The sequence below is a fragment of the Monodelphis domestica genome, chromosome 6, assembly GCF_027887165.1.
Source record: "Monodelphis domestica isolate mMonDom1 chromosome 6, mMonDom1.pri, whole genome shotgun sequence".
NCBI lineage: Eukaryota > Metazoa > Chordata > Mammalia > Didelphimorphia > Didelphidae > Monodelphis > Monodelphis domestica.
In genome coordinates, this window is record NC_077232.1 from 243,855,200 (window position 1) to 243,879,893 (window position 24,694).

A 24,694-nucleotide genomic window follows, 5' to 3' on the forward strand; every position below is an offset into this window, starting at 1 on the left:
ACAACTCAAATGGAAAATTAGAAGTCTAAAAATTAAATAGGAGGATATTCCATTATATTTCCTTTCAGAAAATGCGAAGTTCTCTTAATGACCAGAAATTTCTACCAGAAACAAATCTATCCATGTAATACTCAAAGTTTATAGTGCTATTATATAATTTCAATCACTAAACCCAATTATCTCTGAAGAGTTAAAAATGAGAGCTCTTCAGAAGACAAAGAAGAGTAGGCCACAACAAATACTAAATAAGAAAATATTAATAAGAACTACAGAAAATGATGTCATCTAGGTATTATATTATAAGAAAAGAATATGGGCTGGTAAGAAAGCAAGAGAAAATGATAAGTAATAGCTAGAATGTTCTACGGGCCTCCTTATAATTTCAAGGGAAGTTCCTATGGAAGTACTATTATTTACCCTCACTTTGTAGATGATAGACTAACACCAAAAGAGTTTAAGTGATTTACCCAAAGTAACACAGCTGCTAAGTGTTTGAGTGAGGATTCAAATTCAGATTTTTCCAACTCTCTATCCTAATGGTATAGAGTCCTGCACAAAATACAGTTATCATCTAACTACCTCATAGATCCTTTTGGCAATATAAATATGAATGGAAACTAATTTGATTGAATTTCTGGTTGTAAACTGAAATCTCCAATTGTTCTAAGAGTATTTACTAACCATCTCAATCTTTTGAAAGCCCAATGAACTTTATTTTCAAAGTCCTTTATAAACTATTCTCATTGAGAATAGATATCTTTGACACTTCAAATTGTTATAATTTAAAATTTTTAAATATAATGGCCTAATTTTATCTGTACCATATACTTCAGTAATAGTTCAAATTAATTTTTGTCAATGTTTTTCCATTCAATGAGATTTTTTCCTATTGGTCCTATACTCTTGATTTTTTGGGGGGTAGTATATCAATATTTTTGATCAAACAAACCTATGCAGATGCATATGTAGGAATTTTATACTAATTTGGGTACAAAGTAGTAGGGAGCAAAGAAAATGTTTGTAATCATCTATGTGACTAAGGTCAGGTATGAGTGAGGCATCTATAAATTATCTTTCTCTATAAATCACCAATCAGATTATCATCCAGAAAAAGGTGAATGACTCCTATATGAGCTATGAGTTAGCATAAAAGTATATGTATGCATGTATATACATATATGTATATATATATAGCATATATATTATCCAACTGTACAATTTTGTTTTTTATTGATAACTTATCTTTGTTACCTAAATTTCCCAATATATATCTTAACTATCTTCAACACAAAGAATGATCCCTTGTCCCAAAGATTTAAAAAAAGGAGAGAATAAAATAGTAGTCATCAGATATTTTCGTAAGCATTGTATTCAGAATTAAAAGGACCACTTAAAAATTTAGGAGAATTTCTAATCCAAGAAATCTATCAGTGAGGAGTCTAAAAGAATTAGAAATCCAAACACTATATAGGCCATCAAACACCCAGTTATATGAAATAAGTTTCTTATTTTGTATAATTATAAAATGAAGAGATCATCCACTTTATCACCTTAATGCTGCAATTGAGGAAAAGAGATGTAAAATAATATGAAAGTTCCAGTCCATCTAAATGTGTAGCCGGTAATCTAGCATTGGAACTTTGGACCCTGAATGTTGATTCAGTGACCTAACTGATACAAAGCATATTGGTTATCATCCAGAAACAGCAAAAAAGGTCTCTAGTCTGAGTACATAAATCTACCAAAGAACCAAAGATACTATAGATTTGAGAGAAAGAACAACTAGGCTCTAGAAACTGAAGTAGACATTAAAAGAAAGGATGTTGGGGAAGCCCACTTCTAAAAGAGACAACTAATTGAAAGACTGAAATGAGTCTATTTTGACCTTTCCAATTAATAAAAAATTGAGAAAAATATTTTAATAACTTTAAAAACTTTGTAAGATTATAAATATATCAAAATAACTTAGACACTCTACATGATTCTTAGATAGCATTTCTACAGGTAAGTAGGATCAAGGATGGCGTTTTAACACTTTTTCTTCATCCAAGTCCATATCACTAGATGAACAAGTGTTGTTTCAGTCACATACTTGTTTTCTTTTAGGAATAATACATGATTAATCGTCAGCTACCTGGCTTAAATACAGTTGATCTGTTGATTTGAGGGAGGGGGTGAATGGGAGGAAAAATGTTTCATTAGTCTCATATCCTAGATTATTTCACATACATATACAAAAGCAAGGGTTTAAAATGTTTTCCAAATATCTCCAAAGTATTGGTTCTGGATTATATCCATAACCATGGAAAGTTTCTATTCATGAGAATTGGAGTACCAGGAACTGAAATCCAAGGAATGTCTCAAGCCTGTAGTGAGAATAAATGTATAGGGGGCAGCTGGGTAGCTCAGTGGATTGAGTCAGATTCAGAGATGGGAGGTCCTGAGTTCAAATCTGACTGCAGACTCAGACACATCCTAGCTGTGTGACCCTGGGCAAGTCACTTAACCCCCATTGCCTATCCCTTACCACTCTTCTGCCTTGGAACCAATACCCAGTATTGATTCTAAAACAGAAGGCAAGGGTTTAAAAGAAAGAGAAAAATGTATGTAGTGCTCTGCTGTGGGGGTGGGGGGATACCTCCTCAGCACCCACATTATGCCTAGAATGACATACCCAATTTCCATCATGTTCAGAGAATACTAATGCCTATATTAACTTTTTTACCTAGACACACATTTGAAATAGAGGCATTCCAAAACTTCATATTTATTTTTCTAAACCCATGTTAATTTCTTATTTATTTCAGGCATTACTAGAGACTCAAAATTTACTGCGCAATCAGGTTGCAAATTTTACCTTCAACCTTGGATTTTCAGGGAAGTTTTACCACACAGGTAAGAAGGAACTTTGTGCTCTCAGGCAGCTTCAAATAGGTCATAAGACTTTAAACTTAATACCACATTGGAGAAATAGAATTGCTAGATTTTTAATGGGGAGGGCCTGGACCCATTAAAATAAGGAAATCTTGGGCTCTGAAGCCATTAGAGAATGGTTTACTTTGGCAGAGTAGCTCTCAATATTGAGGTCCAGAGGGGGCAGAAAGCTAACAACATTCCTACAGAATCACAGAAACCGTGGCCTCTCTTCTGTGCACAGTTGCATAACCTGTCTTCCTAGGTATGTTCTAAATGGAAAAGAAATATAAAAAAGGAGAGTGTCTTTATGGATTTAGAGAGAACGGATATTCTTGCAAATTTATATTGAGCAAATAGTTGGTAAAGAGATAAGAATTTTATAGACTCAAAGAAACTGAATGGACCTAAGAAGTCATATAATCTACTCTGCATTTGTGCATAGCCTTTTTGCATGTCTTCTTCATTTTTCACTAGCCTACATGCAAATGAATGAATCTTTTCAGCCACAATCACTCAAAGAGTTCTCAAAACTCTGTCCTGCAGTCTCTCTGTCTCTGTCTCTGTCTCTATCTCTGTCTCTGTCTCTCTGTCTCTGTCTCTATCTCTCTGTGTCTGTGTCTCTCTCTGTCTCTGTTTCTATCTCTCTGTCTCTGTCTCTATCTCTCTGTGTCTGTGTCTCTCTGTCTCTGTCTCTATCTCTCTGTGTCTGTGTCTCTCTGTCTCTGTCTCTATCTCTCTGTGTCTGTGTCTCTCTGTCTCTGTCTCTATCTCTCTGTGTCTGTGTCTCTCTGGCTCTGTCTCTATCTCTCTGTGTCTGTGTCTCTCTGGCTCTGTCTCTATCTCTCTGTGTCTGTATCTCTCTGTCTGTCTCTATGTCTCTCTTTCTCTGCCACACACACACACACACACACACACACACACACACACACACACGCACACACCCCATTCAGATTTTATCTACCTCTTCCTCACCACTACTCCCTAATACCATATCCACTTAGCCACCAGAATTTTAACTGCTTTGATCTGAACATGACTGATCTAATTTATGGCAATAGTGTAGAGAGATACTTTGTAAGTGGGTAATATCAAGTGACTTGTAACATTCACTAAACTAGGGCAAGACCATTAGTGACTGTATTGAGGGATTTCCTACCATTTGCAGTCAATGACGCAGCTGAGTTCAGAGGGCTGGGTTTCATTTATAAGCTCATATTATTATTTTATCATGTTAACTTAGAGGAAAGATTTCAAAGTGTTTTCCACACATACATATATATTTATGGGCTCATTATAGATGACACATGCAAAGGTATTTTTAATTGCTATTTGCAGTTTATTTTCCCAATGAGGCTTTTAATATAAAATGCTCAGTGTGGTTTATTAGAACACTGAAGGATCTTATATTGCCCTTGCCCTGATGTCTTTCTTTTTCTCCTTTGAAAAATCTATATCTATTTAAATCAATAATGATACAATTATTGCTTCATACATATCATATATATGCAGATACATTTATATATATATATATAGTGTTATTTTACCTACAAAGATATAAGCAGTAATATATTTAACATCTATGAGAACTACTTTGAATCATGAAACTAGGAATTTTGGATTTATGTATAAAAATAATCCTTTGAAATAATGTCTTAAAGAAATAACATTTTAGGACTAAGAAGATCTAAAACTCTAATGGCAAAATCTGTTTTTGAAAAATAAAGGGAGAATCAGAGTTGATCTCTCTTTTTCTCTCTTTCTCTCTTTCTGTTCCTGTCTGTCTCTCTCTTTCTCACCACTCTTTCCTTTCCTTCCCTTATTGCATCCCTGCAAATTAACCTTCAAAAGACTAACCCATTTCCTTTTATCTTAATTATCTTAATACTTCAAGCAAAACTGAGTTTTTGTGGTATGTTATGTCCTTCACTTTTCATTTGTATGCACTTGGCTGGATATTCATGAATCTCTACCTTGGCAATTTTCTAGGTTGATGTAGCTTATTTGTTATCTATCCATCACTTTGTAGGTAAAATATGTAGCAGTCTTCTACTGGTAAGACATGCGAGCATCAAAGAATGCATTGTCTTCAGATTTGAAGGGTATCATTTCAAATCACAGGCTCAGATCCTGTATGAGCACGATTGCAATTTGTACTTCATAAACTTTCCTATTCATTGAATGAAATTTTTACTCAAAAGTTTAGTGTTTACCACATCTGATGCCTCTTTTTTTTTCCTTTGTGCTATTGGAGCAAGAGGTCTAAATTTTTTTTATGACTGTAATGAATAACTGTTGAGCAGCTAGGTGGTTAGTGGATAGAGTGTCAGGCATAGAGATAGGGAGACTCATTTTCCTTAGTTAAAATCTAGCCTCAGATACTTTAACTATCTGTGTGACCCTGGGCAAGTCACTTTGTCATTTTTGCTGCAGTTTGCTTATCTATAAAATTATCTGAGGAAAAAAATGGCAAACCATTCCAGTAACTGAAGAATAAATGAACAAAACAAAATAGCCATCTAGTGGAGCCCATAGACCACTTCCAAAATAAAGTCTTAAATATATAAAATAAAAATACAATGTATGCCAAAAAAATCTTATACTGAAATATAGTTATCAGGGTTTTTAAAGTTCATGTACCTTAAGTTAAGACCTTCTCTACTGAGGTAAGACTACAAATTTGGGAAAGATTTTTTACATTGCAAATAAACACTCAGTTTATGTGAAATTTATAGACAAATATTTTGTCTTTCAATTGCATCTATGTAATTATTCCAACTTCTAGCTTTCCATATTTAATTTTCTTTGGTCATGCTTAGATTAAATAAAAATTAGAATTAACTAAACCCATGTTAAAATGGAGAATATATAATGAACAGAAACTATTGAAATATAGAATTTTATTCCTATGGTCTCTATGAAAATAGAGCAAATGTCAGCTGGGCTGAACAAAATACCGGATCTTTGATAGAGAACGAAATTTTAAAAGCTAGATCATCTAATTCAAATTTTATGAATACTAACTAATATTCAACTATCTTATGTGTCATCATGAGGAAGATAAATTGGAAATATGCTGGCTTGCCTCAAGAGGCAAGACAAGAGGTAAAGGGTAGAAGCTGTAAAGAGGCAAATTTAAACTTCATGTCAAAAAAATGTTTGTAACAATTAGAGTTTTTAAAAAGTGAAAATGCAGGGCCTAAGAGATGAATGAGTTCTACCTTTTTATAAGTCATCAAAGAGCATGATCAATTGTCAGGCATTCTAAATGGGGTTTATTTTAGATGGAGGTTGAACAAGATGAATGCTAAAATCCCATCTAATTCTCAATTCTGTGTTCTGTGATTCTACTAACATATTTTTAAGGAGTAAAGGAGACCAGGTTAACATCATTAATGGAGGGAAAAAAGCAATTTCTCCAGACAAACATAGACCTTGTCTCTGTTAGGGATATCATCATCCCACCATTCTTCAAATTACCTTGGCTCATGAAATTTTCTCATTATTGATACCTCACTTAACTGAATTAATATATGTGTGTGTATATATATATGTGTATATATATATACATGTGTATACACATACAAAGTATATACAAATATTATGTATATATATGAAAATCTTGTAATTACCATTTCCAAAATTTTGACAGATATCTCCTTATCACTACTCTCATAGCCATTCCCACAAAGATTATAACGTGAAGCAATAGCCTCCAAAATGGTTTCCCTGTGTCAAATGTGTTCCTATCCCAATCTACTCTAAATAATAGATAAAATTTGAATGTTTGAATGTTATTTTGAAAAATAGATTTAAGTTTGATTTGTGGGGAAACAAAGAGTAATGCATATTTGTCAATATTTGTAAACTTTTAACATTATTTTTAACTTTTGAGTTTCAAATTCTCTTTCACTTTCCTGTCTCTCCTTCATCCACTGAGAAGGCAAGTGATATGGTATTATAAAGTGATACAAAACATTTCTGTATTATCTATGCTACAAAAATGCAAGACAAAGTGAAAAATATACTCCAGTCTTTACTCAGATTTTATCAGATCTTTCTCTGGAGGTAGATAACATTTTTCATCATGAGTGCTTTGGTATTGTCTTGAATTATTGTCTAGATCAATATCGGTGTCACTATGTATAATAATCTCCTGATTCTTATCATTTTAATTTGCATCAGTTTATAGAAGTCTTCCCAGGTTTTTTGAAAGTTATTCTTTTGTCACTTCTTAAAGAACAATAGTATATAATCATATACTTTTATAAGTAAATGATATGTATATATTATAATACCTTTATAATCATATACCACAAGTCACTTAGCCATTCCTCCATTGATGGGCATTCCTTCAATTTCCAATTCCTTGCCACTTTAAAAAAGAGCTAGTGTAAACATTTTAGGTTCTTTCCTCTTCAAAGTGAATTTCGTAAAAGTAAGCTTCATCTTATTCTCTCTCTCACTATATATATATATATATATATATATATATATATATATATATATATACATGTATACATTTGCACATTTTTTATTCGGAATTTTTAATATGAAGACATTTGGTTTAAGTTGAAAACTGTACAAGATAGTAACTATTTCCTGTGTGGACTTTGTGATAATGTGCAGACATAAATAGGTAATCTGGATATAGTAACTTCCAGAAAACTTAACAGGATGATCTGATTTTACAATACATAAAGTTTCTTATTAGCAACACTTATTGTTATGGAATCAATTAATACCATATACCCTGAGCAATGACTGGTTCCCTATCTCATAGTAGGCCATATTCATTACTAGTTTATAATTGTGATTTTGCATTAAAGCTTCTCTTCTTTCATCCTTCAAATACTATATACCATCAGGTAAGAGCATTAAAGTATCTCTAAATATGATTCTCCTAACAATATTGATTTTGTAAAGTTCTAAATGGTTTTTTTTTTTTGCATTTTATTAGTGTTGAGATAACATGTCTCTTTATATTGAAGCTAGCAAGAGGACAGAGTAAGGAAGAAAGTAAATTTAATAGAAACAGATACAAGAATTAAGTTAGAATGCTTACTTTTTTGAGTATAAGTAAAAAAAATTAAAATTGGGAGGACAGAGACACAAGCAAAATATCAAAGATTTTATAACATTTGATATATTTCTGGCAAGCAATTAAGAAAAACTTATATTATTGCTTTTCCCCCTTGTGAAATTGCAGCCATTCTTTCTAATAAGGATTTGGTTATGTTGAAAACATTTTTTGCTGTTGGCAGTTAAATTGGAAGAAATGAATTTGCTTTGATCAATATTAACTTCAGATGAATAAATCTTGAGGTTATCCCCATACCAGGCTCTTGAAAATAATTAAAATAATTAACCTGTTAATAAAAACAACAAAAAAAAACTAATCAGACCAAATAGGTTACATAAGTCTGAAATATATTACTCATTTAAACTAAAAGGGGAAATGAAGTCAAATTGCTCCGAACACTATTCCCACTTTGTAAGGTAAAGCTGAATATTATTATAGGATTAAAAAAAGTAATGGGTTGACCAAAGTGGAAAATAGTTTGAAAATGTTAAGAATGTTATGTTTTCTACTTTCTATATTTATATTCTAAAGATGTGATATCTATTTTTTCATGTACTTGAAATATGAAAACCTCCTAAGAATCCTTGTGACATCATAAGAATATAATTTTCACATCCATTTTGATTAAGTTTGCTCCATGATGGAATCAGTCTTTTTATTCTTCATTTTTATCTAAAAAATTGATGAAAAGTATTGTTACCCTTTATATAATGTCAGATATTATCATGTGTAGTGTTTTCACATACATTACCTGATTTTGATCCTCACAATGGCCCTGTGTCACATGTAAGGAAACCATTATTATCTCCATTTAAAAGCTGGGAAGTTAATTTTGGACATTAAGTGACTTGCTCAAGGTCACACAACTAATAAATGATAGCCTGAGTACTCAAATCTAGATATTCTAATTCCAATGGTCTTTTCCCCATAATCCACAATTACATAAGTCCTTACATTTGTCTAGAGCTTTACAGATTATGAAGTATTTAAGATGATGGGAACATAAATCTAAAAATGAAAGGGATCTGAGAAACCATCTATTCTAAAAACCATCATTTTACAAATAAAAAATCTATGGTCACCTGTATAAGGGGTAGATTTGAATTCACATTTTGTTACTCCACAGCCAGTGTTTTTTTTTTTCCCATGATCTAACATTTTCATATACATAATCTAAAAATTGTAATCTCATCTTTCTTGGAAATTTTTGTCAGTGAGAGAATAAGTACTTTTCATAGTTATAATCAAGACACCAAACAAGGAATTTGTCATTTTCATCATCATAGTAAAACAAATTATTTTGTACAAATTCTTTTACTGTATTTTATAAAGCACAATGTAAACTAAACAGACTTTTTTGGTAACACATATTTGTATATATATGAAATGCAAAATTGGATAGCATATTTTAAATAAGATTTAAATAAGCTTTGAATTATACAGTACCACAAATATTCTTTTTGAATTTTTTAGAATCACATTTTTGGTCTAGATTTCATAATAGTAGTTGTGTCAGTGCTATAGACAGGGGCTACAGGGTGTCTGAAAAATACGACTTGGATCAGTGCCACTGCAAGGGTCAGAGCAGAGTTTTACCGATGAGCTGGAATATGCTGTCACCATGACCATATGGGCCAGTGTGGATTTCAGTTGCCTTCAGAAAGTGATTTCTGCTCAGGTGACACTCAGAGGCTCAGAAGGAATGTAACCTAGTAAACTTCTCTGAAGTCACGTCACTGTATCTCCTTTACCCCTACCTCACACACACACACACACACACACACACCCTTCCATAGTGGGATATACTTCATATATTTTTAATTTGGGTAGACAGGTAGGTAAAAGCAAAATAGAACAATATTATAAAAAACAAAATTAGAGAAAATATCCAGGAGAAGAACATAATCAATAGAGTCAAGTAGCATCAAGAAGGATGAGGAGTAAATAAACAAATACATGAGTGAATATTTTAATTCATGACCTTATTATAGAACCCAGAGCAATGATACCTTATTCTGTACCCCTTCTGACTTCTGGAGAACATTTGTGTTTTCCAAATGTTATTTTTTTAATGCTTCTTCTCTGTGTCCAAAGAATCTTTCCACAGTGTAATAATTAAGCTTATCCTGAACATATTTCTCTCAAGCATGATGCATTTGTATATCTGACCCTAGGAAAGAGCACAAGGGAATAGTATGTGAGTATATATGTGTACATCTGCCCCTCCCAACAACATCTTGTGTGTTGTGGCTAATCATTATATATTCTTATTGACATGGAACCAGACTTTTGATATTAGCTGAGCCTGTGGTGGTGAGGAAGTTCGGAATTGCATCTTTGACTCATCTGTCTCACATTCAATCCCATAATCTTGATTCTTGCTTAAAAATCTTTGATGTTTTGCTTATTTGCCCCTTAAACCTTTTGAGGATGTTAAAAAAATTAACGAGTATTGAATGGTGAATTTTTAATTACCTAATAGAATCTTAATGGTCTGAAATAGATGATGCCTCCATGTTGATACTCTCAAATATATTTTAATAATTTCATTTTGGGGTTCTACATTTTAAAATTTTATTTTAAAAATAATTTATACCTATAAATTGGAATAGTATCACAGTTAAATCTTTTACTTAAAAAAGCAATGGCCAAAAATTAATCATTTGGAAATAGTTTTGAAAAATCCAAAATAAAGTGAAGTTTTTACTCGTAATTCTTTGGACCTCCCTGGGCTTCAAAAATACCAATCTTTTTATTCTTTTCTTTTAAAATTTTCTCTATCTGTATTTTCTACATCTGAATGGATCCCCAAATTTTATTTCATTTTCCATATGACATTCTCTATAGATATGGATCTATATGTATCTTATGTATCTATAAAGTCAAAAAGTCAGGGCTGGAGAAATGAATTCAATTTCCTTAGATATAGGGAATTCTACATATTTTTCTAATAACCCAGACTATGAAGTTACTCCCTACCTTCTTAATAAAAAGGGCAAAATGATATTTTTGCCTGAAGTGAGTTTGTAAAGTATTATTCATTGATATTTTTCTAGAAACCACAAAAGTTTCAAGAATTCTAATGACAAAATTGTATTACTAAGAAATATTTAAAATATAGGTATTTATATTATCTCTCAAATGAAACATTATTTGTGGGTGTAGTGGTGTTGAAATATGCTAGACTGACTTCACAATTTCAAAATCAAAAGTACCTCTTCTACTTCTTATATTAGATCTTCAATCACTTATATTGAAAAAAAAAACCCAACAACTACAACCTCCTCCACAAAAACATGATTGTAGATGTAACAATGGCATCCCCAACAAGTAAGGGTCCTGTTTAACAAATCTAACTTTTCCATGTGTGTCTAAGATGATGTTGATTGAATAAATCAATCAAATTACACCCACTTCACCTAAACTAAGTGGAACCTGTCTTCACTGAATCAAATTAATCAATGGTATTTCATCTGTGTGAAAAAGCATTGATCAAATAAGAGACCACTGATAAATCATTGACTAAACTGGAAAAAAAGTAGCACAAGAAGGGTGCTTGAATTAGCTGAGAAGAGTTGGTCATGCCCCCTTGGATCTTCCATAAAATAGACCAATGAAGAACTCAATAGACCATTGAAGATGTCAGGTTTTTAATTGCAGTAAGTAGGAAATAAGAGAACACCCTGCTTAATCCTGTAAGAAGGAATCACTTTTGGTGTTGAGGAAAAGGAAGGAGAGGAGTCTGGTTTTAGCTTAGATTTCTCTCTGATACACAGACATACGCTATGGATGGAGGAAGACTTTGCTTGTATTTGGAGGAGTTTGGAATCTTGTTTTGCCATCTATATCCAAGTATTATGATTTAATACAGAAGAGAATGCAGACTTTAGGGTCTGCATCATAACCCAAGGAGAGACTGTGTATTTAGGTCTAAAAAGATTCCAGCTAAGAAACTACCTCACGCCTTAGGGGAACTTTTTGAGCTCTCTACAAAGGGGAGAAAAGGACTTCCAGCAACCAGGGTCTGTGAGTTATCCCTTTGGCAAAGGTGTCCTTTAAACTTTAATCCACTTTACTCTAGCATGCAGTGATTGAAGAGTATATAACACTTTAGAGGGAAATATTTTATACTAATTGTATTAACTCTATTATCTTAGGAGATACTTCTTTCAGGCTGAGTAAATAATAACTAACTGATAAGCATTGTGGGATATACCTGTTCATCCTCAAGTTATATAGCAATAGGAAAATAAACTACATCTTATTCAGGGCTACAATTGAACTTCTCAGGAGATATTGTAGCCATACTTTGGAGACTGTTCATCAGTACAAATGAGAATTGGGTTAGTTGCCTCAGGTATATATTGAATAAAGATACTCATTTTGCCCAACAGTAACTTTTTCATCATACTGCCATTTCAGTCATATCCAACTCTTTGAGACTTTAGTTGGAACACAGATGCTGGAATGATTTTCCATTTGATTCTCCAGATTATTTTATAGTTAAAGAAATGGAGGCAAACAGGGTCAAATGACTTTCCCAGGGTCATACAGCTAGTATCTGAGACCAGATTTATACTAAGAAAAAGGAGTCTTCTTTACTCCAGAGCTGACACTCTATCCACTGTGCCATCTAACTACCTTAAGACCCTATTTTGCACAAGTCCAAATGTAAAATACCACCAACAAAGAATGTAGAAAAAATATGACAGAAGTGTTTCAACATTTTCATTTTGGATTTCAGCACAGGAATAGAAATATGAGAGAGAGACAGATAGAGAGAGAGGGAGAGAGAGGGTGGGGGAGAGAGAGAGAGTAATAGACAGAGAGAGTGATAGACAGAGAGACAGAGAGACAAAGAGAGAGAGTGATAGACAGAGAGAATGAGAGACAGAGAGAGAGAGAAAGGACAGATGGTTAAGCAATCTACATTTTGAATTTAAAAAAACTAGTTCATAACTATGTGTTAACAGTTTAATTTGTTAATAGAAAAAGAATCAAATTGACATTCTGTCTTTTCTTCACAAAATTGTTCCACCTCCTGTCTATGCTACCTTCTTCACATTATTATAGAATCCCTATCTTCAAAATTTGGATCAAACCCCATTTTCCTGAATTGTTGAATTGCTAGTGCTCTTTTTAATTATCTTGTATTTTTCCCATCTATACATGTGTACATTTATTGTCTTTTTTGTTACAAAGTAAACTACATTAGACTATGTATTTATTTATTATATTTGTAACCCCAGTGCCCAAAAAAGTGCTTGTTCCCCTTAATGAAAAATTGTGAATTAATTGAAAAAAATCATATTTTGTAGCCTGAATTAATATTGGCTTTAATGGAACTGAGTATTCTAGTTTCATGAGGATAGTGCTCTCACAAGTCATTGTCAAGACCTAGAATACAATCCTTCCTCATTTCCATTTGACATAATCTTTGTATTCCTTAGAAGTTTAGCTCAGGGACAACCTCCTCCATGTAGCTCTTCTGGCTGTCCTTAGTGGTTAGTACTTTTTTTCTTTCTTCACATTATCACATTTAATAATTTAAATATATGTTTTATTTGTTTATGGATTCAAATGTGATCTCAGACACTTCTCTCCTGTGTGATTCTGGGCAAGTCACTTAATCCCCATCACCTAACCCTTTCTATTCTTCTGTCTTGGAATCAATATAGTATGTTGATTCTAAGATGGAAGGTAAGAGTATAAAAAAATTGTTTGGAGGGTAATGTTGGGAGAGCTCAGCTGACTGCTTCCTTTACTCTGCCATCTTGTTTTTACCTCCAGAAATTTTGTCCTGCATTATCATATTTTAATGTTAAAATTCTGTCAGTTCATTGAAACAAGACATGATAAGTCAAATGGCAATGCAATGGTCTCATGTAGTTAGTAAATCAAAAGAAAAAATTAATTCTTTTATAATCCACCCATGATTCTTAGATGAATGTGTTTCATGAAGCCACTTCTCTATACAAAAATATGGATCAAGAATCCTTGAGTTATGATCTACAAAAGTACCAAAAATTCAAATTCAAACATGAGCAGATATTTAGGAAGTCAACATCTGAGTCCCAACTTCATGAGAAATGCTTCTGGATTAACCCAAACCCTAATACAAGAATTCTAATAACACTTCATCATCAGTGATTGATAATGTTTATGCCTAATTATGAAGAAGGTTTCAAAGTCAACTGATGACCTCATGCTTGGTGAAGTGTAAGTTGTGTGCCTTCCATCATTTCTAACACTGAAAACAGAGTTTGAATTACATGAAAGATTTTCTCAGAGTAGAATATTCAGAATGCATTTGGGAAATTATAGTGGAAATCACTGACCTTTGTTGATTCAAATATTCTAAATATTCTAAAAATGACTTCTACGTTATTCCTCACTCTACCGAGTTAGAGTAAGAAACACCAAATTAGAAACATTATTATCCTTACCCTTCCTCTTCCTTTTCCTCTTACATTTCCTGCTCTTCCTCATTCTCTTCCTCTGCCTTTTTATAGTGATCAGGTCAGAGTAGTAAAAATTTATATCCAGTGTTACATATCCATGATATCCTTGAGAAATATACTTGGTAGTGACTTTATGTTTTTCATAGCATAAGGTTAACAGATATTAATTAAATTCATATTTGTGCCAGACACTGTAATAATTAATTTAAAGTTATTAACCCATTTGATTCACAGGGCAACCATACAATATAGATGATATTAGTATCTATATTTTAAAAATATGAGGAAAATGAGGCTAAGTGATTTGTCCTGAGTTGCACAGCTAAAAAGTGTCTGTGGGCAGATTTAAACTCAGGTCTTCCTCCTTTAGTATTCTATCCACTCAGCTGCCATCTATAAGTATGCAAAGCTTTATTTAAACCAAACATTTATTCTTCATCTATTGGCAGATACTCTTTTCCAGCTTTTTCTTTTTATTGAGTTCTAAAGTAGCATTAATATCATCAACACACTTGTAAGCATTTATTCATTCATAGAATAGAATGGCACTATATAATACAATCAAATTGACTATCTCTGTTCTTCACAAATAATGCTCCATCTACAAGCCCTGTGCATTTTCACTGACTTTATCCCATAGCTGGAACTCACTCCTTCCTTTTCTCTGCCTCACAGAATCCTTCCCTTTAAACAATCACATCAAATAACACCTTCACCATGAAAACTTCCTGATCACCTCAACAATAGTACTAACAAATCCATAAGCATATTTCTGTGATAAGGTCCTGAAAGAAGCAAATTAATTATATTCATTCCTTTGCTTCAGTTTAAATCAAAGACAAACTATCTTCAGGCCTCAGCTTCTCCATATTAAATTAGAGAGTTGATAAAAAAAAATAATCCCTTTCAGCTCTAAATCAGTGATTTTCCTTAGATTGTCAAGAACCTTACACCATACTGGCATCACTATTTCACAGATCTTTGCCCAATACATAGATTATATGACTAATCATTTCTCATCTGGATTATTCTGATAGCTTTCTAGAACTAGCTTCTTCCTTCTTCCAACCTTTCACTAATCCATTCCGAAAATAATCCTCTAAATCCAATTTAATCATTCCTGTTAAAATCAATTTTTAGAAGCATAAAGTCAGAGGCTCTTTGGAGTTAGATTTCACAGTTCCAGATACCTCAGTGACCATCCAGTTTAAAGCCATATATATGAAGGATTTTTCTATTAAAACCTGCCTTAAAAGTAATCATCCAATCCTTAGGAAACACACACACACACACACACACACACACACACACACACACACACACACACACACACACACATTTGTGGTTCCTTTTATTGTACTTCCTTTAAGGCTAATACAAGAAATCTTCTATCTCCTTCTTATGGACCACACAGTTTTGCTACTATCTCTATCCTTCATATTAATCTCTTTTGAGCACTCATTCCATCTCAATGGAACTAATTTCTATTTCCAAACTGAACATTTAATAATAATCATGACTTTGAATTCCTGCAATTCATCCTTAAGACCTGAAGGGTTCTCACTCCTCTGCATTTCTTTATTATTCAGAAGCCTATAGCCCTTTCAAGTTCAGCTCAAGGATCATGGATTTCCTTAAAGGTCTCCAAGTCTTCCATGCAGGCTTTACTGTTTGTTTTTTTTTTTTTTTAATTGGACAATGTATTCAATTTGTCCCTAAAATAGAATATAAATGTTAGAATTGGAACTTTTAACCCTTTTTGGGTGCCTTTGACTATCTTTCAGGACTCCATCCTCATTAAATAAAATAGAATTACAAAGAAACTATATTGAAACATAATTATTAAATTTAAGTAGCAATAACAAAATTGATAGACTTCAGGTTAAGAACTTCTCTTCTAAAGAACATAAACTATGTGGTGTATAGTAACTGCACATAGTACATGCATAATACATATTTGTTGAATTTTGTTTCCTATAACACTAGTGATTTGCTTGAAGCTAATATAATCAACTGGGAAATTTAGGGAGATTGTTTAATATTTATTCACAGTTTTATTTAAAAGCCATTCGGCACTGACATGACATTCTTAATCCCAGTTTCATATTAAGCTAATACTTGGAAATGCATTCTGTTGATTATTAGATAATAGCCAACAGACAACAGAAGGATGGAGATTACTATCCAGTTGATTCAGAATATATTTCAATTGTATTTATAAGTAGAGATCAGTCTATGTTAAAGCAATCTTTTTTTTTTTTTCATTTAGAACATCTGTTCTCCTTCTGTCTTGGTACTATGTTAACTTTGCTTGCAGAGAAAAACATATTTTTACTCTTTCTAATGGAGTTAACAGGGGAGGGGTAGGGTAGTTCAAGAAAGTCAAATTGAGGTTCCTTTGCTTTGTGGCCTGGAAGAAAAATGCTAAGCAATGACTCCCCATTTGAAAACACAAGTGTCTCAAGATGCAAATCCAGTCAAATATCAGCTGTGTTCAAGGGTCTCTGGGCTTCCCACTTTTCAAGACCTTTATTTTTAAAGGCAGGATGAATTAAAAATGGCTTTCTGCATGAAATTAAGAAGACCTTGGTTATGCTAAAAAAACACCAGATAGATCACTCTAGACAAGTCGCTGCTTCATTTTGTACCTCAGTTTCCTCATCTATAAAATGATGGGATCAGACTCAGTGGCTTTTGGATCTAAATCTATGATTCTCTGATCAAAGAATCTAAAATTTGATGTTCAAAGCCACAGTTAAATTGTCATTGTTATAATAAATTCTCATATAATATAATTAATATAATTCTGAAAGTTATACTATTTAAGTTGAATTTAAATAATTGAAATATTTACAAAGGCCATTCAAATAAAATTCAAGTACCTAATGTATAGTTTTTGAGTCACTAGCCTGAATTTAGAAGTACTTATTAATTTAAAATGTTTTATTGTTTCACTTTGCCTTTATGTCATGGTCATTTATTTCTGGGACAAAAAACAAAAATACTATGACTGATTTGGAGGAAAGATAAATGAGTATAGTAACAACTGGCAACACATGTATTATAGCACACTAATGAAACTAGTATATTCATAGTCTCCTTTAATGCCATGAAGAAAGACATATTTTTTTTTCAGGAACCTCCAGTGGTTTTTCAGCCATTCAAAATTGCATTTCCTTTCTTTATAAGTATATAGCACTTTATGGTTACAAAACACTTTATGTACAAATCTCTGTTATCCAAGACATGAAAAAGGATAGCATTAAGGTGAGTAATATCAAATTCATCACCCATACAGTCTGAAGTTGTATGGCCAGCTGTGTAGACAGGATGACCTGAGAGATAGGAATGTGGCTAAAGTTTGGAGCTGAGCTCTCACCATCATATGGATTCCTCTTCAATGCATTTTCTTTTAGTGATCTTTTTGTAGAGCATGAGCACCATATGCTTACACACTTTTAGGCAACATTCACACTGACCCTTCTCTTACCCCTCCATGCAATAGCCAAGGAGAAGGCTTTCCTATGAGGGTCAGGATGCTTGACCCAATCTCTATTCATTTCTGTTTATATCGTGATCATTGTTCCTTATTGACTGATATGGTCTTCTTGTTGGTTATTATCCTCTGTCAGGAACAGAAATCCTCCAATATTTCTTTGAAATTCTCATAGTCATGATTTCTTACTGCAATTTCACATTTTATAGTTTTCTCAAGCAATTCTCATTAACCACCTCAAAGAGTGTTGCTATGCACATTTTATGCAGCATCCCAGATCTGGAAAAGTCATTCATTTGGGAAATAGATAAACATTTACCTTTGTTTAGGAATGGCTTTTGTATGTATATAAATACAGTAGAATATTATTGTGCCATAAAAATAATGAAAGGACAGGTTCAGAGAAACAAGAGAAGATGAGAATGAATTTATGAAGAGCAAAATGAATATTATTAAAACAATTTGTACTTTGATATGATAATATAAAGACCAACATTGAGAGATTTAAAAACTGATCTATTTCCACAACTCCAAAAGACTAATGATGAAGCATGCTTCCTACTTCTTGGCGTCATGGTAATAGACTGAAGGTACATACATAATGAGGTGGATTTTCAGTCAAGAACAATACAACAAATTTGTCTTCAATCATTATCATTTGTTACAATAAAGGATTTCTATTCAAGCAGGGGGCTGATAGTAATGCAAAAAGAACATAAATGAAATGTCTTTAAAATGCATAGAAAAGAATGTTCTTTCAGAAAGGACATAGTAAAGGAAGAAAGTGTTGTTACAACCATGTTAAATTTAATATATTTTTTTCTTTTTTTCAAAAAAGGTTGTATAGGATAGGTAGAGTTGGTAGTTTCATATTTAATATTCTTTTACATCTATGTGCAAAAGTTTGTTGATGACTATCGAGTATATACTTTTTAAAAATCTTTTTTTCACTCAAAAGCATGCTGCTATGAATATTTTAGTGTACCATGAAATTTTCCTTCTATCTTTGACTTCCTTGGCATATAAACTCCACTCTTGTGATTGAAACAGAACTAATAACAGGATCTCCTCTTATAGCAACAGCAGGGAATACAGAGCAGGCTATTAGTTTTCTGCCTGTTCCTGAAGCCAGTTTTCACTTATTTCATAGGAACAGAAGAGGAAGATGAAGGGGATGACCTCTTGCTGGGGTCTGTGGATGAGTTCTGGTGGTTTCCTCACATGTGGAGTCACATGCAGCCCCATCTCTTCCACAATGAATCATCCCTGGTGGAGCAGATGATCCTCAACAAGGAGTTTGCACTAGTGAGTACCTACCATGGGATGGTGATTTTGATTTCAATTACCTACCTCAATATGGTGGAATACCTTCAGAAAATTGAAATTTGTGGGCCATGCAGAAAATATAATATTTGACAAAATTAGCCATATTAAAACTAGGGTTAACTTTGTCAAGTACCAGATTTTTGTTTCCAAAGTAAAGTTCTGCTTAATTTGTATAATAAGCAGAATCAGCCATTAAATCCAAATAATCAGAAATAAATTCTGATAGGGTCCCATCATTGAATCATTTTCAGTCATGACTGACACTTCATGAACCCATTTGGGGTTTTTTTTGGCAAAGATACTGGAATGATTTTGCCACTTCCTTCTCCAGCTCATATTAAAGGTCAAACTCATTTTACAGGTGAAGAAGCTGAGGCAAATAGGGCTGCCCAGGATCATACATATAGCAAGTATCTGAGGCCAGACATGAACTCAGAAAGATGAGGATTCCAGACTTTAGACCAAGTGCTCCATCCATTGAGCCACTTCACTGCCCTAAGGTCCTCTAGCAACCAAGAAATAGAGGGTACATCAGAAGCAAATTCTGATATTGGACTGGGTCACTGCAAGAAACTAGCAACCACTTTCTGACCCACGGCCCCTTCTGGAGGCTCTACTGCTACTTTTTCCCATTGCCTATTTATGATATAGAGGAAGATGTGGTTCAGCAATTAAGAGCACTGGGCTTGGAGTCAGGAAGATCTAAATTAAAATCCATACCCAGATACTTCTAGCCACATGATCTTGGGCAAAGGACTTTATCTCTGTATACCTATAAGGTTTCTAGGCTCAGTAGATGGAGTCAGGAAAACCTGGGTTCAAATATAATCTCAGATACTTCTTAGCTATGTGACCTTGCTGGACAAGTCACTTAACTTCTGATTGCCTGACAAAAGGACCCACTGGATTTGCTGAAAAATGAAATAGCAAACTATTGCAGTATCCTTGCCCAAAACAAACAAACAAACATGGATAACCATGATCCATGGATTCATGAAGAGTTGGGCATGACTGAATGACCGAACAACATATATGTCAGTAGTTTATATGCATGCTGATCAACAAGCTTTCTAAGAAAATTGTAATGGATATCACCAAGTCACTAAAATTAAAACATGGGATCCTTTCCCTTGAATTTGAATTGTTGAAAGATCTGTTACTTAAAAATAGCTCACCACAAAAAACAATGTAGACATATGTAGTGGCATATTTCTTCTCTTAAACAGATAGTATGATACTAAAGATATTATTGTTTCTATTAATCTTGGTGACTGATACTTCCCCACACCCAGGATTATACCTGATACAAGCATGGGCCATTGATATCTACATATAACTCTGTTTACAGAGACACTTTCTTTATATTCATCATTTTTCTTCTACTCTGAAAGAACTGGTCAGCAAGCATTATTAAGTACTATACCATGTTCTGGGTTCTGTCCCAGATGCCAGGAATGAAAAAACAAAAGCAAAATGATCCCTTTTCTCAAGGAACTTCCATTGTAACCAGGCTACATACTTTAAACACTCATACATATGGGATATCTGAATTTTCAAAGTGCATATATTAAAGCATGATTATCCAAATTTAATTTTTTTCACGTTAGAGATTTAACTCAAGATTTGTTTACATGTGTTTCTATAAAGCATATATAGATTTTTGTGCTGATTAGTAATTGCTTAGCATAAAGAGGAGTACTTTGTGGTTCACATGGAACCATATCATATAAATATTCTGTAACATATTTTAATGAAAAATAATTTGATTATCTAAAATATTAAAGTTTGTAAGTAATTGAAAATAACCTAATTTAAAGATAAATACCTATAAAATACTAACATAAATCAGTGATAATTGTGATAAAATCTTGGGAAATTTGTTAAATTGTGGTGTTACTAGTTACTGTAATTTTACTTCATGACACTATAGGCATTCCCTAGATGTTTTCACACTCAGACCTAAAAGGAAGCATTCCAAGATGCTGGGGAAGTCATAATTTTACAGATGGAATACAATTTTCTATCATGTATTCTTTCAGCATAGTTGGAGTATAAGCAGAATATATAGCCATGAATGAGTGCCTTTTTTACTTTAAAATGTTTAATGGTGCCTTTTTTCTTTTTATCAATTATTTTACAACTATTCTCCATATTACATCTTCCCATGTAAAAATAAATTAAGCAAATATATATAACAAAGGAAGTAGTTTCAATAATATGCAGAATATTTAATTCTAAATAGTCTCTGTCATAAAGGAAATATGGGCGGGGGGGGGGGGCAACTGGGTAACTCAGTGGATTGAGAATCAGGCCCAGGGACAGGAGGTCCTACATTCAAATCTGACCTCAGACACTTCTCAGCTGTGTGACCCTGGGCAAGTCACTTAACCCCCATTGCCCAGCTCTTACTGCTCTTCTACCTTGGTAACAATACACAGTATTGATTCCAAGATGGAAGATAAGGATTTTAAACAAATAAATGAATGAATAAATAAATAAATGAAATATGGTTTATTAGTCTCCAAAGACCTTTTGTTTTCATCCTTTTTATCTGCTCTGTTTCACTCATTACTTAATTGAAACAATAACAGAATTGTAATGGCTACTACCCTATAGTTTGAGTTCTCTTAATAGAATGTTACTTTCATTTGTATTTTTACTCATGAAACTCTTTGAGAAATCTAAACCTTCTGTATTCTTAAATGAATTTTATTACTATTTTTCTAGATGTTTTTAAAGTATCAACTTAATACAAAATCTGAAAATTAATTTATGTAGCATCAGCATTTTATCATGTGCCATGACCAAACTATAAATAGTATGTATTTCTCCAATTATTTGTTCTCCTTTATTTGTTTAATATTACTTGGCAATTATATTTTATAAATACTACATTTATAAGTTATATTTTATTTATGAGTATCATATTATGGTTTTGTGCTCCTCAGATATTTTATGTATTTTGTAGTAATTTGAGGTGAATATCCCTCATTTCCATTTAATGAGTGCCTCACTATTTGAAGAAATTAGTATGTAGCAGGAACTTTTCCAAGAAATGGTGATAAATGTCAAAAGTCAGACAATTTCTTGTCTTTGTGTTTACTTTCCTGAATAAGTGTTTGGATATTTAACTTGCTCTCCAATAATATTTTTCAATCTGTTTTTTTGCTTCTTTTCTGTTGCTCCATTGTTTTCTTCCATCTCTACATTTGATTTCCATTTCTTTTTTTTCTTTTTTAAAGGCTCTACTTTTAAGTTGATATTTCTGTCTTTGTTCTAAATTCACTTGTCTCTGATTAGATTTGTTGATTTATTTCTTAAGAGCTCTGTTTATATCTTTATCTGTTGGATATTTGTATCATTATTTTAATTTCTGGATGATTTTTGAAATTCCTAGCTGTCCCATTGACATTTTAGCATATTTTATAGAATTTCTTATGAAATCTTCGCCGTTTTCAATTGATAGTGACTCAGTTTCCTTTTTTTTTTGTAAAACAGATGGCCACCTAAATGGATTTATTTTTGCCAATTTTTCATTTCTCTTCCTTGGTTATCTCTTGTCTTTATCTTGTCTTTATCAGTCACTCTTTGTTTTGATATATTGTAAATAGTGAATTGCAAATTCTTCCCTTCAGAAGACTTGACATAGTTTCTACTTCCTTGTGTTCTTTAATTAGATCACTTTCCAGGGGTGTTGTGAAAGTGAAATAGGATAATAGATGTAAAGAACTTTATAAACTCTAAAGTGCTATATATATGACTAAGAAGTTGACAATATTGTTTTTGTTTTCCACATTCTACCATTTTTTAACTGGGTTGGCATCTTACTGAGAGAGATGAAGGAACCCTTCATTTGAATCTCTTAACATTTTTTTTCTCACTCCTCCTGGTTGTCACTCCCTTTAATGCTGTATTAATTAATTTTAATCATTAGTGCATATCTAATTTACTCCCTCTAGTTTCCTGACTTTTGGACTCCTCATTCCTCCTCACCTAACCCCTTTCAATCTTCTCAGGATTTATGCACCTAAATTCACTCTTCTAGAACAATTCTTCCTTGAAAATTGCAGAAGGGTTCATTTCAAATATATACCTAAAACTGTCCCTGTCAGTTAGATAATGGATCACTGAGATCCAATATTCAAAAAATAAAGAATCCTAGATAGAAACAAGGTCAATGGAATGAATGGATTTCTACCTAGCTTGAGAGTCCTGAGGTTCCTAATACCTCTAGGAAATTTCACAAACCTCCAACACCCTGCAGGCCTTTAAAAATTACCCATGACTGTGATAAATTTGCCCCAGGCTTACCCAAAGATTTTTTGGGGGGGAGGTAAGAGAACTCAGGGAAAATGAAGAAGGTCAGAGAGCAGAGCTACTTCCCTGACATTCTTGTTGAGGGGCTTTTCATATACCATTTACCCATCATTTATTTTCTTATTGTCATTGGTGAATTTCATGTATTTTTGCATTTGCATTTTTTACTGTGATATTGGGGGCAAACCCATTCCTTAGAAATCTCTCAGCTCATCTTTTCAGTAGTGTTGGTTGAATTTTTCATCGCTGAAGGACAGTACAGAAAACACTTATATCAGCCAGTATGAGGTATATATTGTAAATTAAAGCTTCTATTTCTCTTTTAGCTAGAAATTTCCTCAACTTGACCTCTATTCATCCAGAAAAGTTACCTTCAAGATAAATGATAGTCATTTGACTCATCTTCACAGCTTTGTTCATTTTAAACCTACTCTAAGGGCACTTAGTTGATACCTAATGATGGCTGAGTTCACCTGTTTGTGTTATTACCTCTTCAAACAGTATGACTTAACCTTTGGAAAGGACTTGGATATAATTGCTTTCTAATATAATGTCAAAAGCTATTTAGAGTCCATCCAGAATAATTACACTTGGTTAGTCAGCATGATAAAGAACCAAACTGAAGTCTATAAATATTTTCTTTTGAAAGGATCCTATCATGTAATTCATTGTCAAAATATTACTACAGTTAAGTCAGTTATGCACAGTATAATTGCATTGTTTCATTCATCTTGTAGTCTGCAAGAATAAAAATTTTGAGGAATATTTTACTCAATAAGAGAGAAAAATATAGCATTAGGAGTATGATGAGGAAATATTTCTTCCTTATTAAATAATTAACTCCCTTTACTCATGCAATTTTAAAAATATGAGTATTAAAAACAAATTAGGGACCATAAGGGATAATTGGATGTATTGCTCTAGAGGTCAGGAGGTGCAGGTTCTAATTCTGGTCCTGCCAATAATTAATTATAACCTTGGGCAAGTCACCAGAGTTCAGTGCTCTGGTTTCTTTATTTATAAAATAAGTGCCATAACACTAAATGATGCCAGAGATTTAGATTGGATAAAGACCTAAGAGGCCATCCAGTACAAGTA

General features: G+C 32.9%; 1 protein-coding gene across 1 annotated transcript in view; it reads left to right on the forward strand.

Moving 5' to 3' along the window:
• NDST4 (N-deacetylase and N-sulfotransferase 4) overlaps positions 1–24,694 on the forward strand; it is a 422,643-nt gene that overhangs the window by 188,354 nt on the left and 209,595 nt on the right. Inside the window, exons 3-4 of the mRNA XM_001362590.4 lie at positions 2,808–2,895; positions 19,104–19,258. Coding sequence (XP_001362627.2) covers positions 2,808–2,895; positions 19,104–19,258 — 243 coding nt within the window. The remainder of the gene's footprint in view (positions 1–2,807; positions 2,896–19,103; positions 19,259–24,694) is intronic.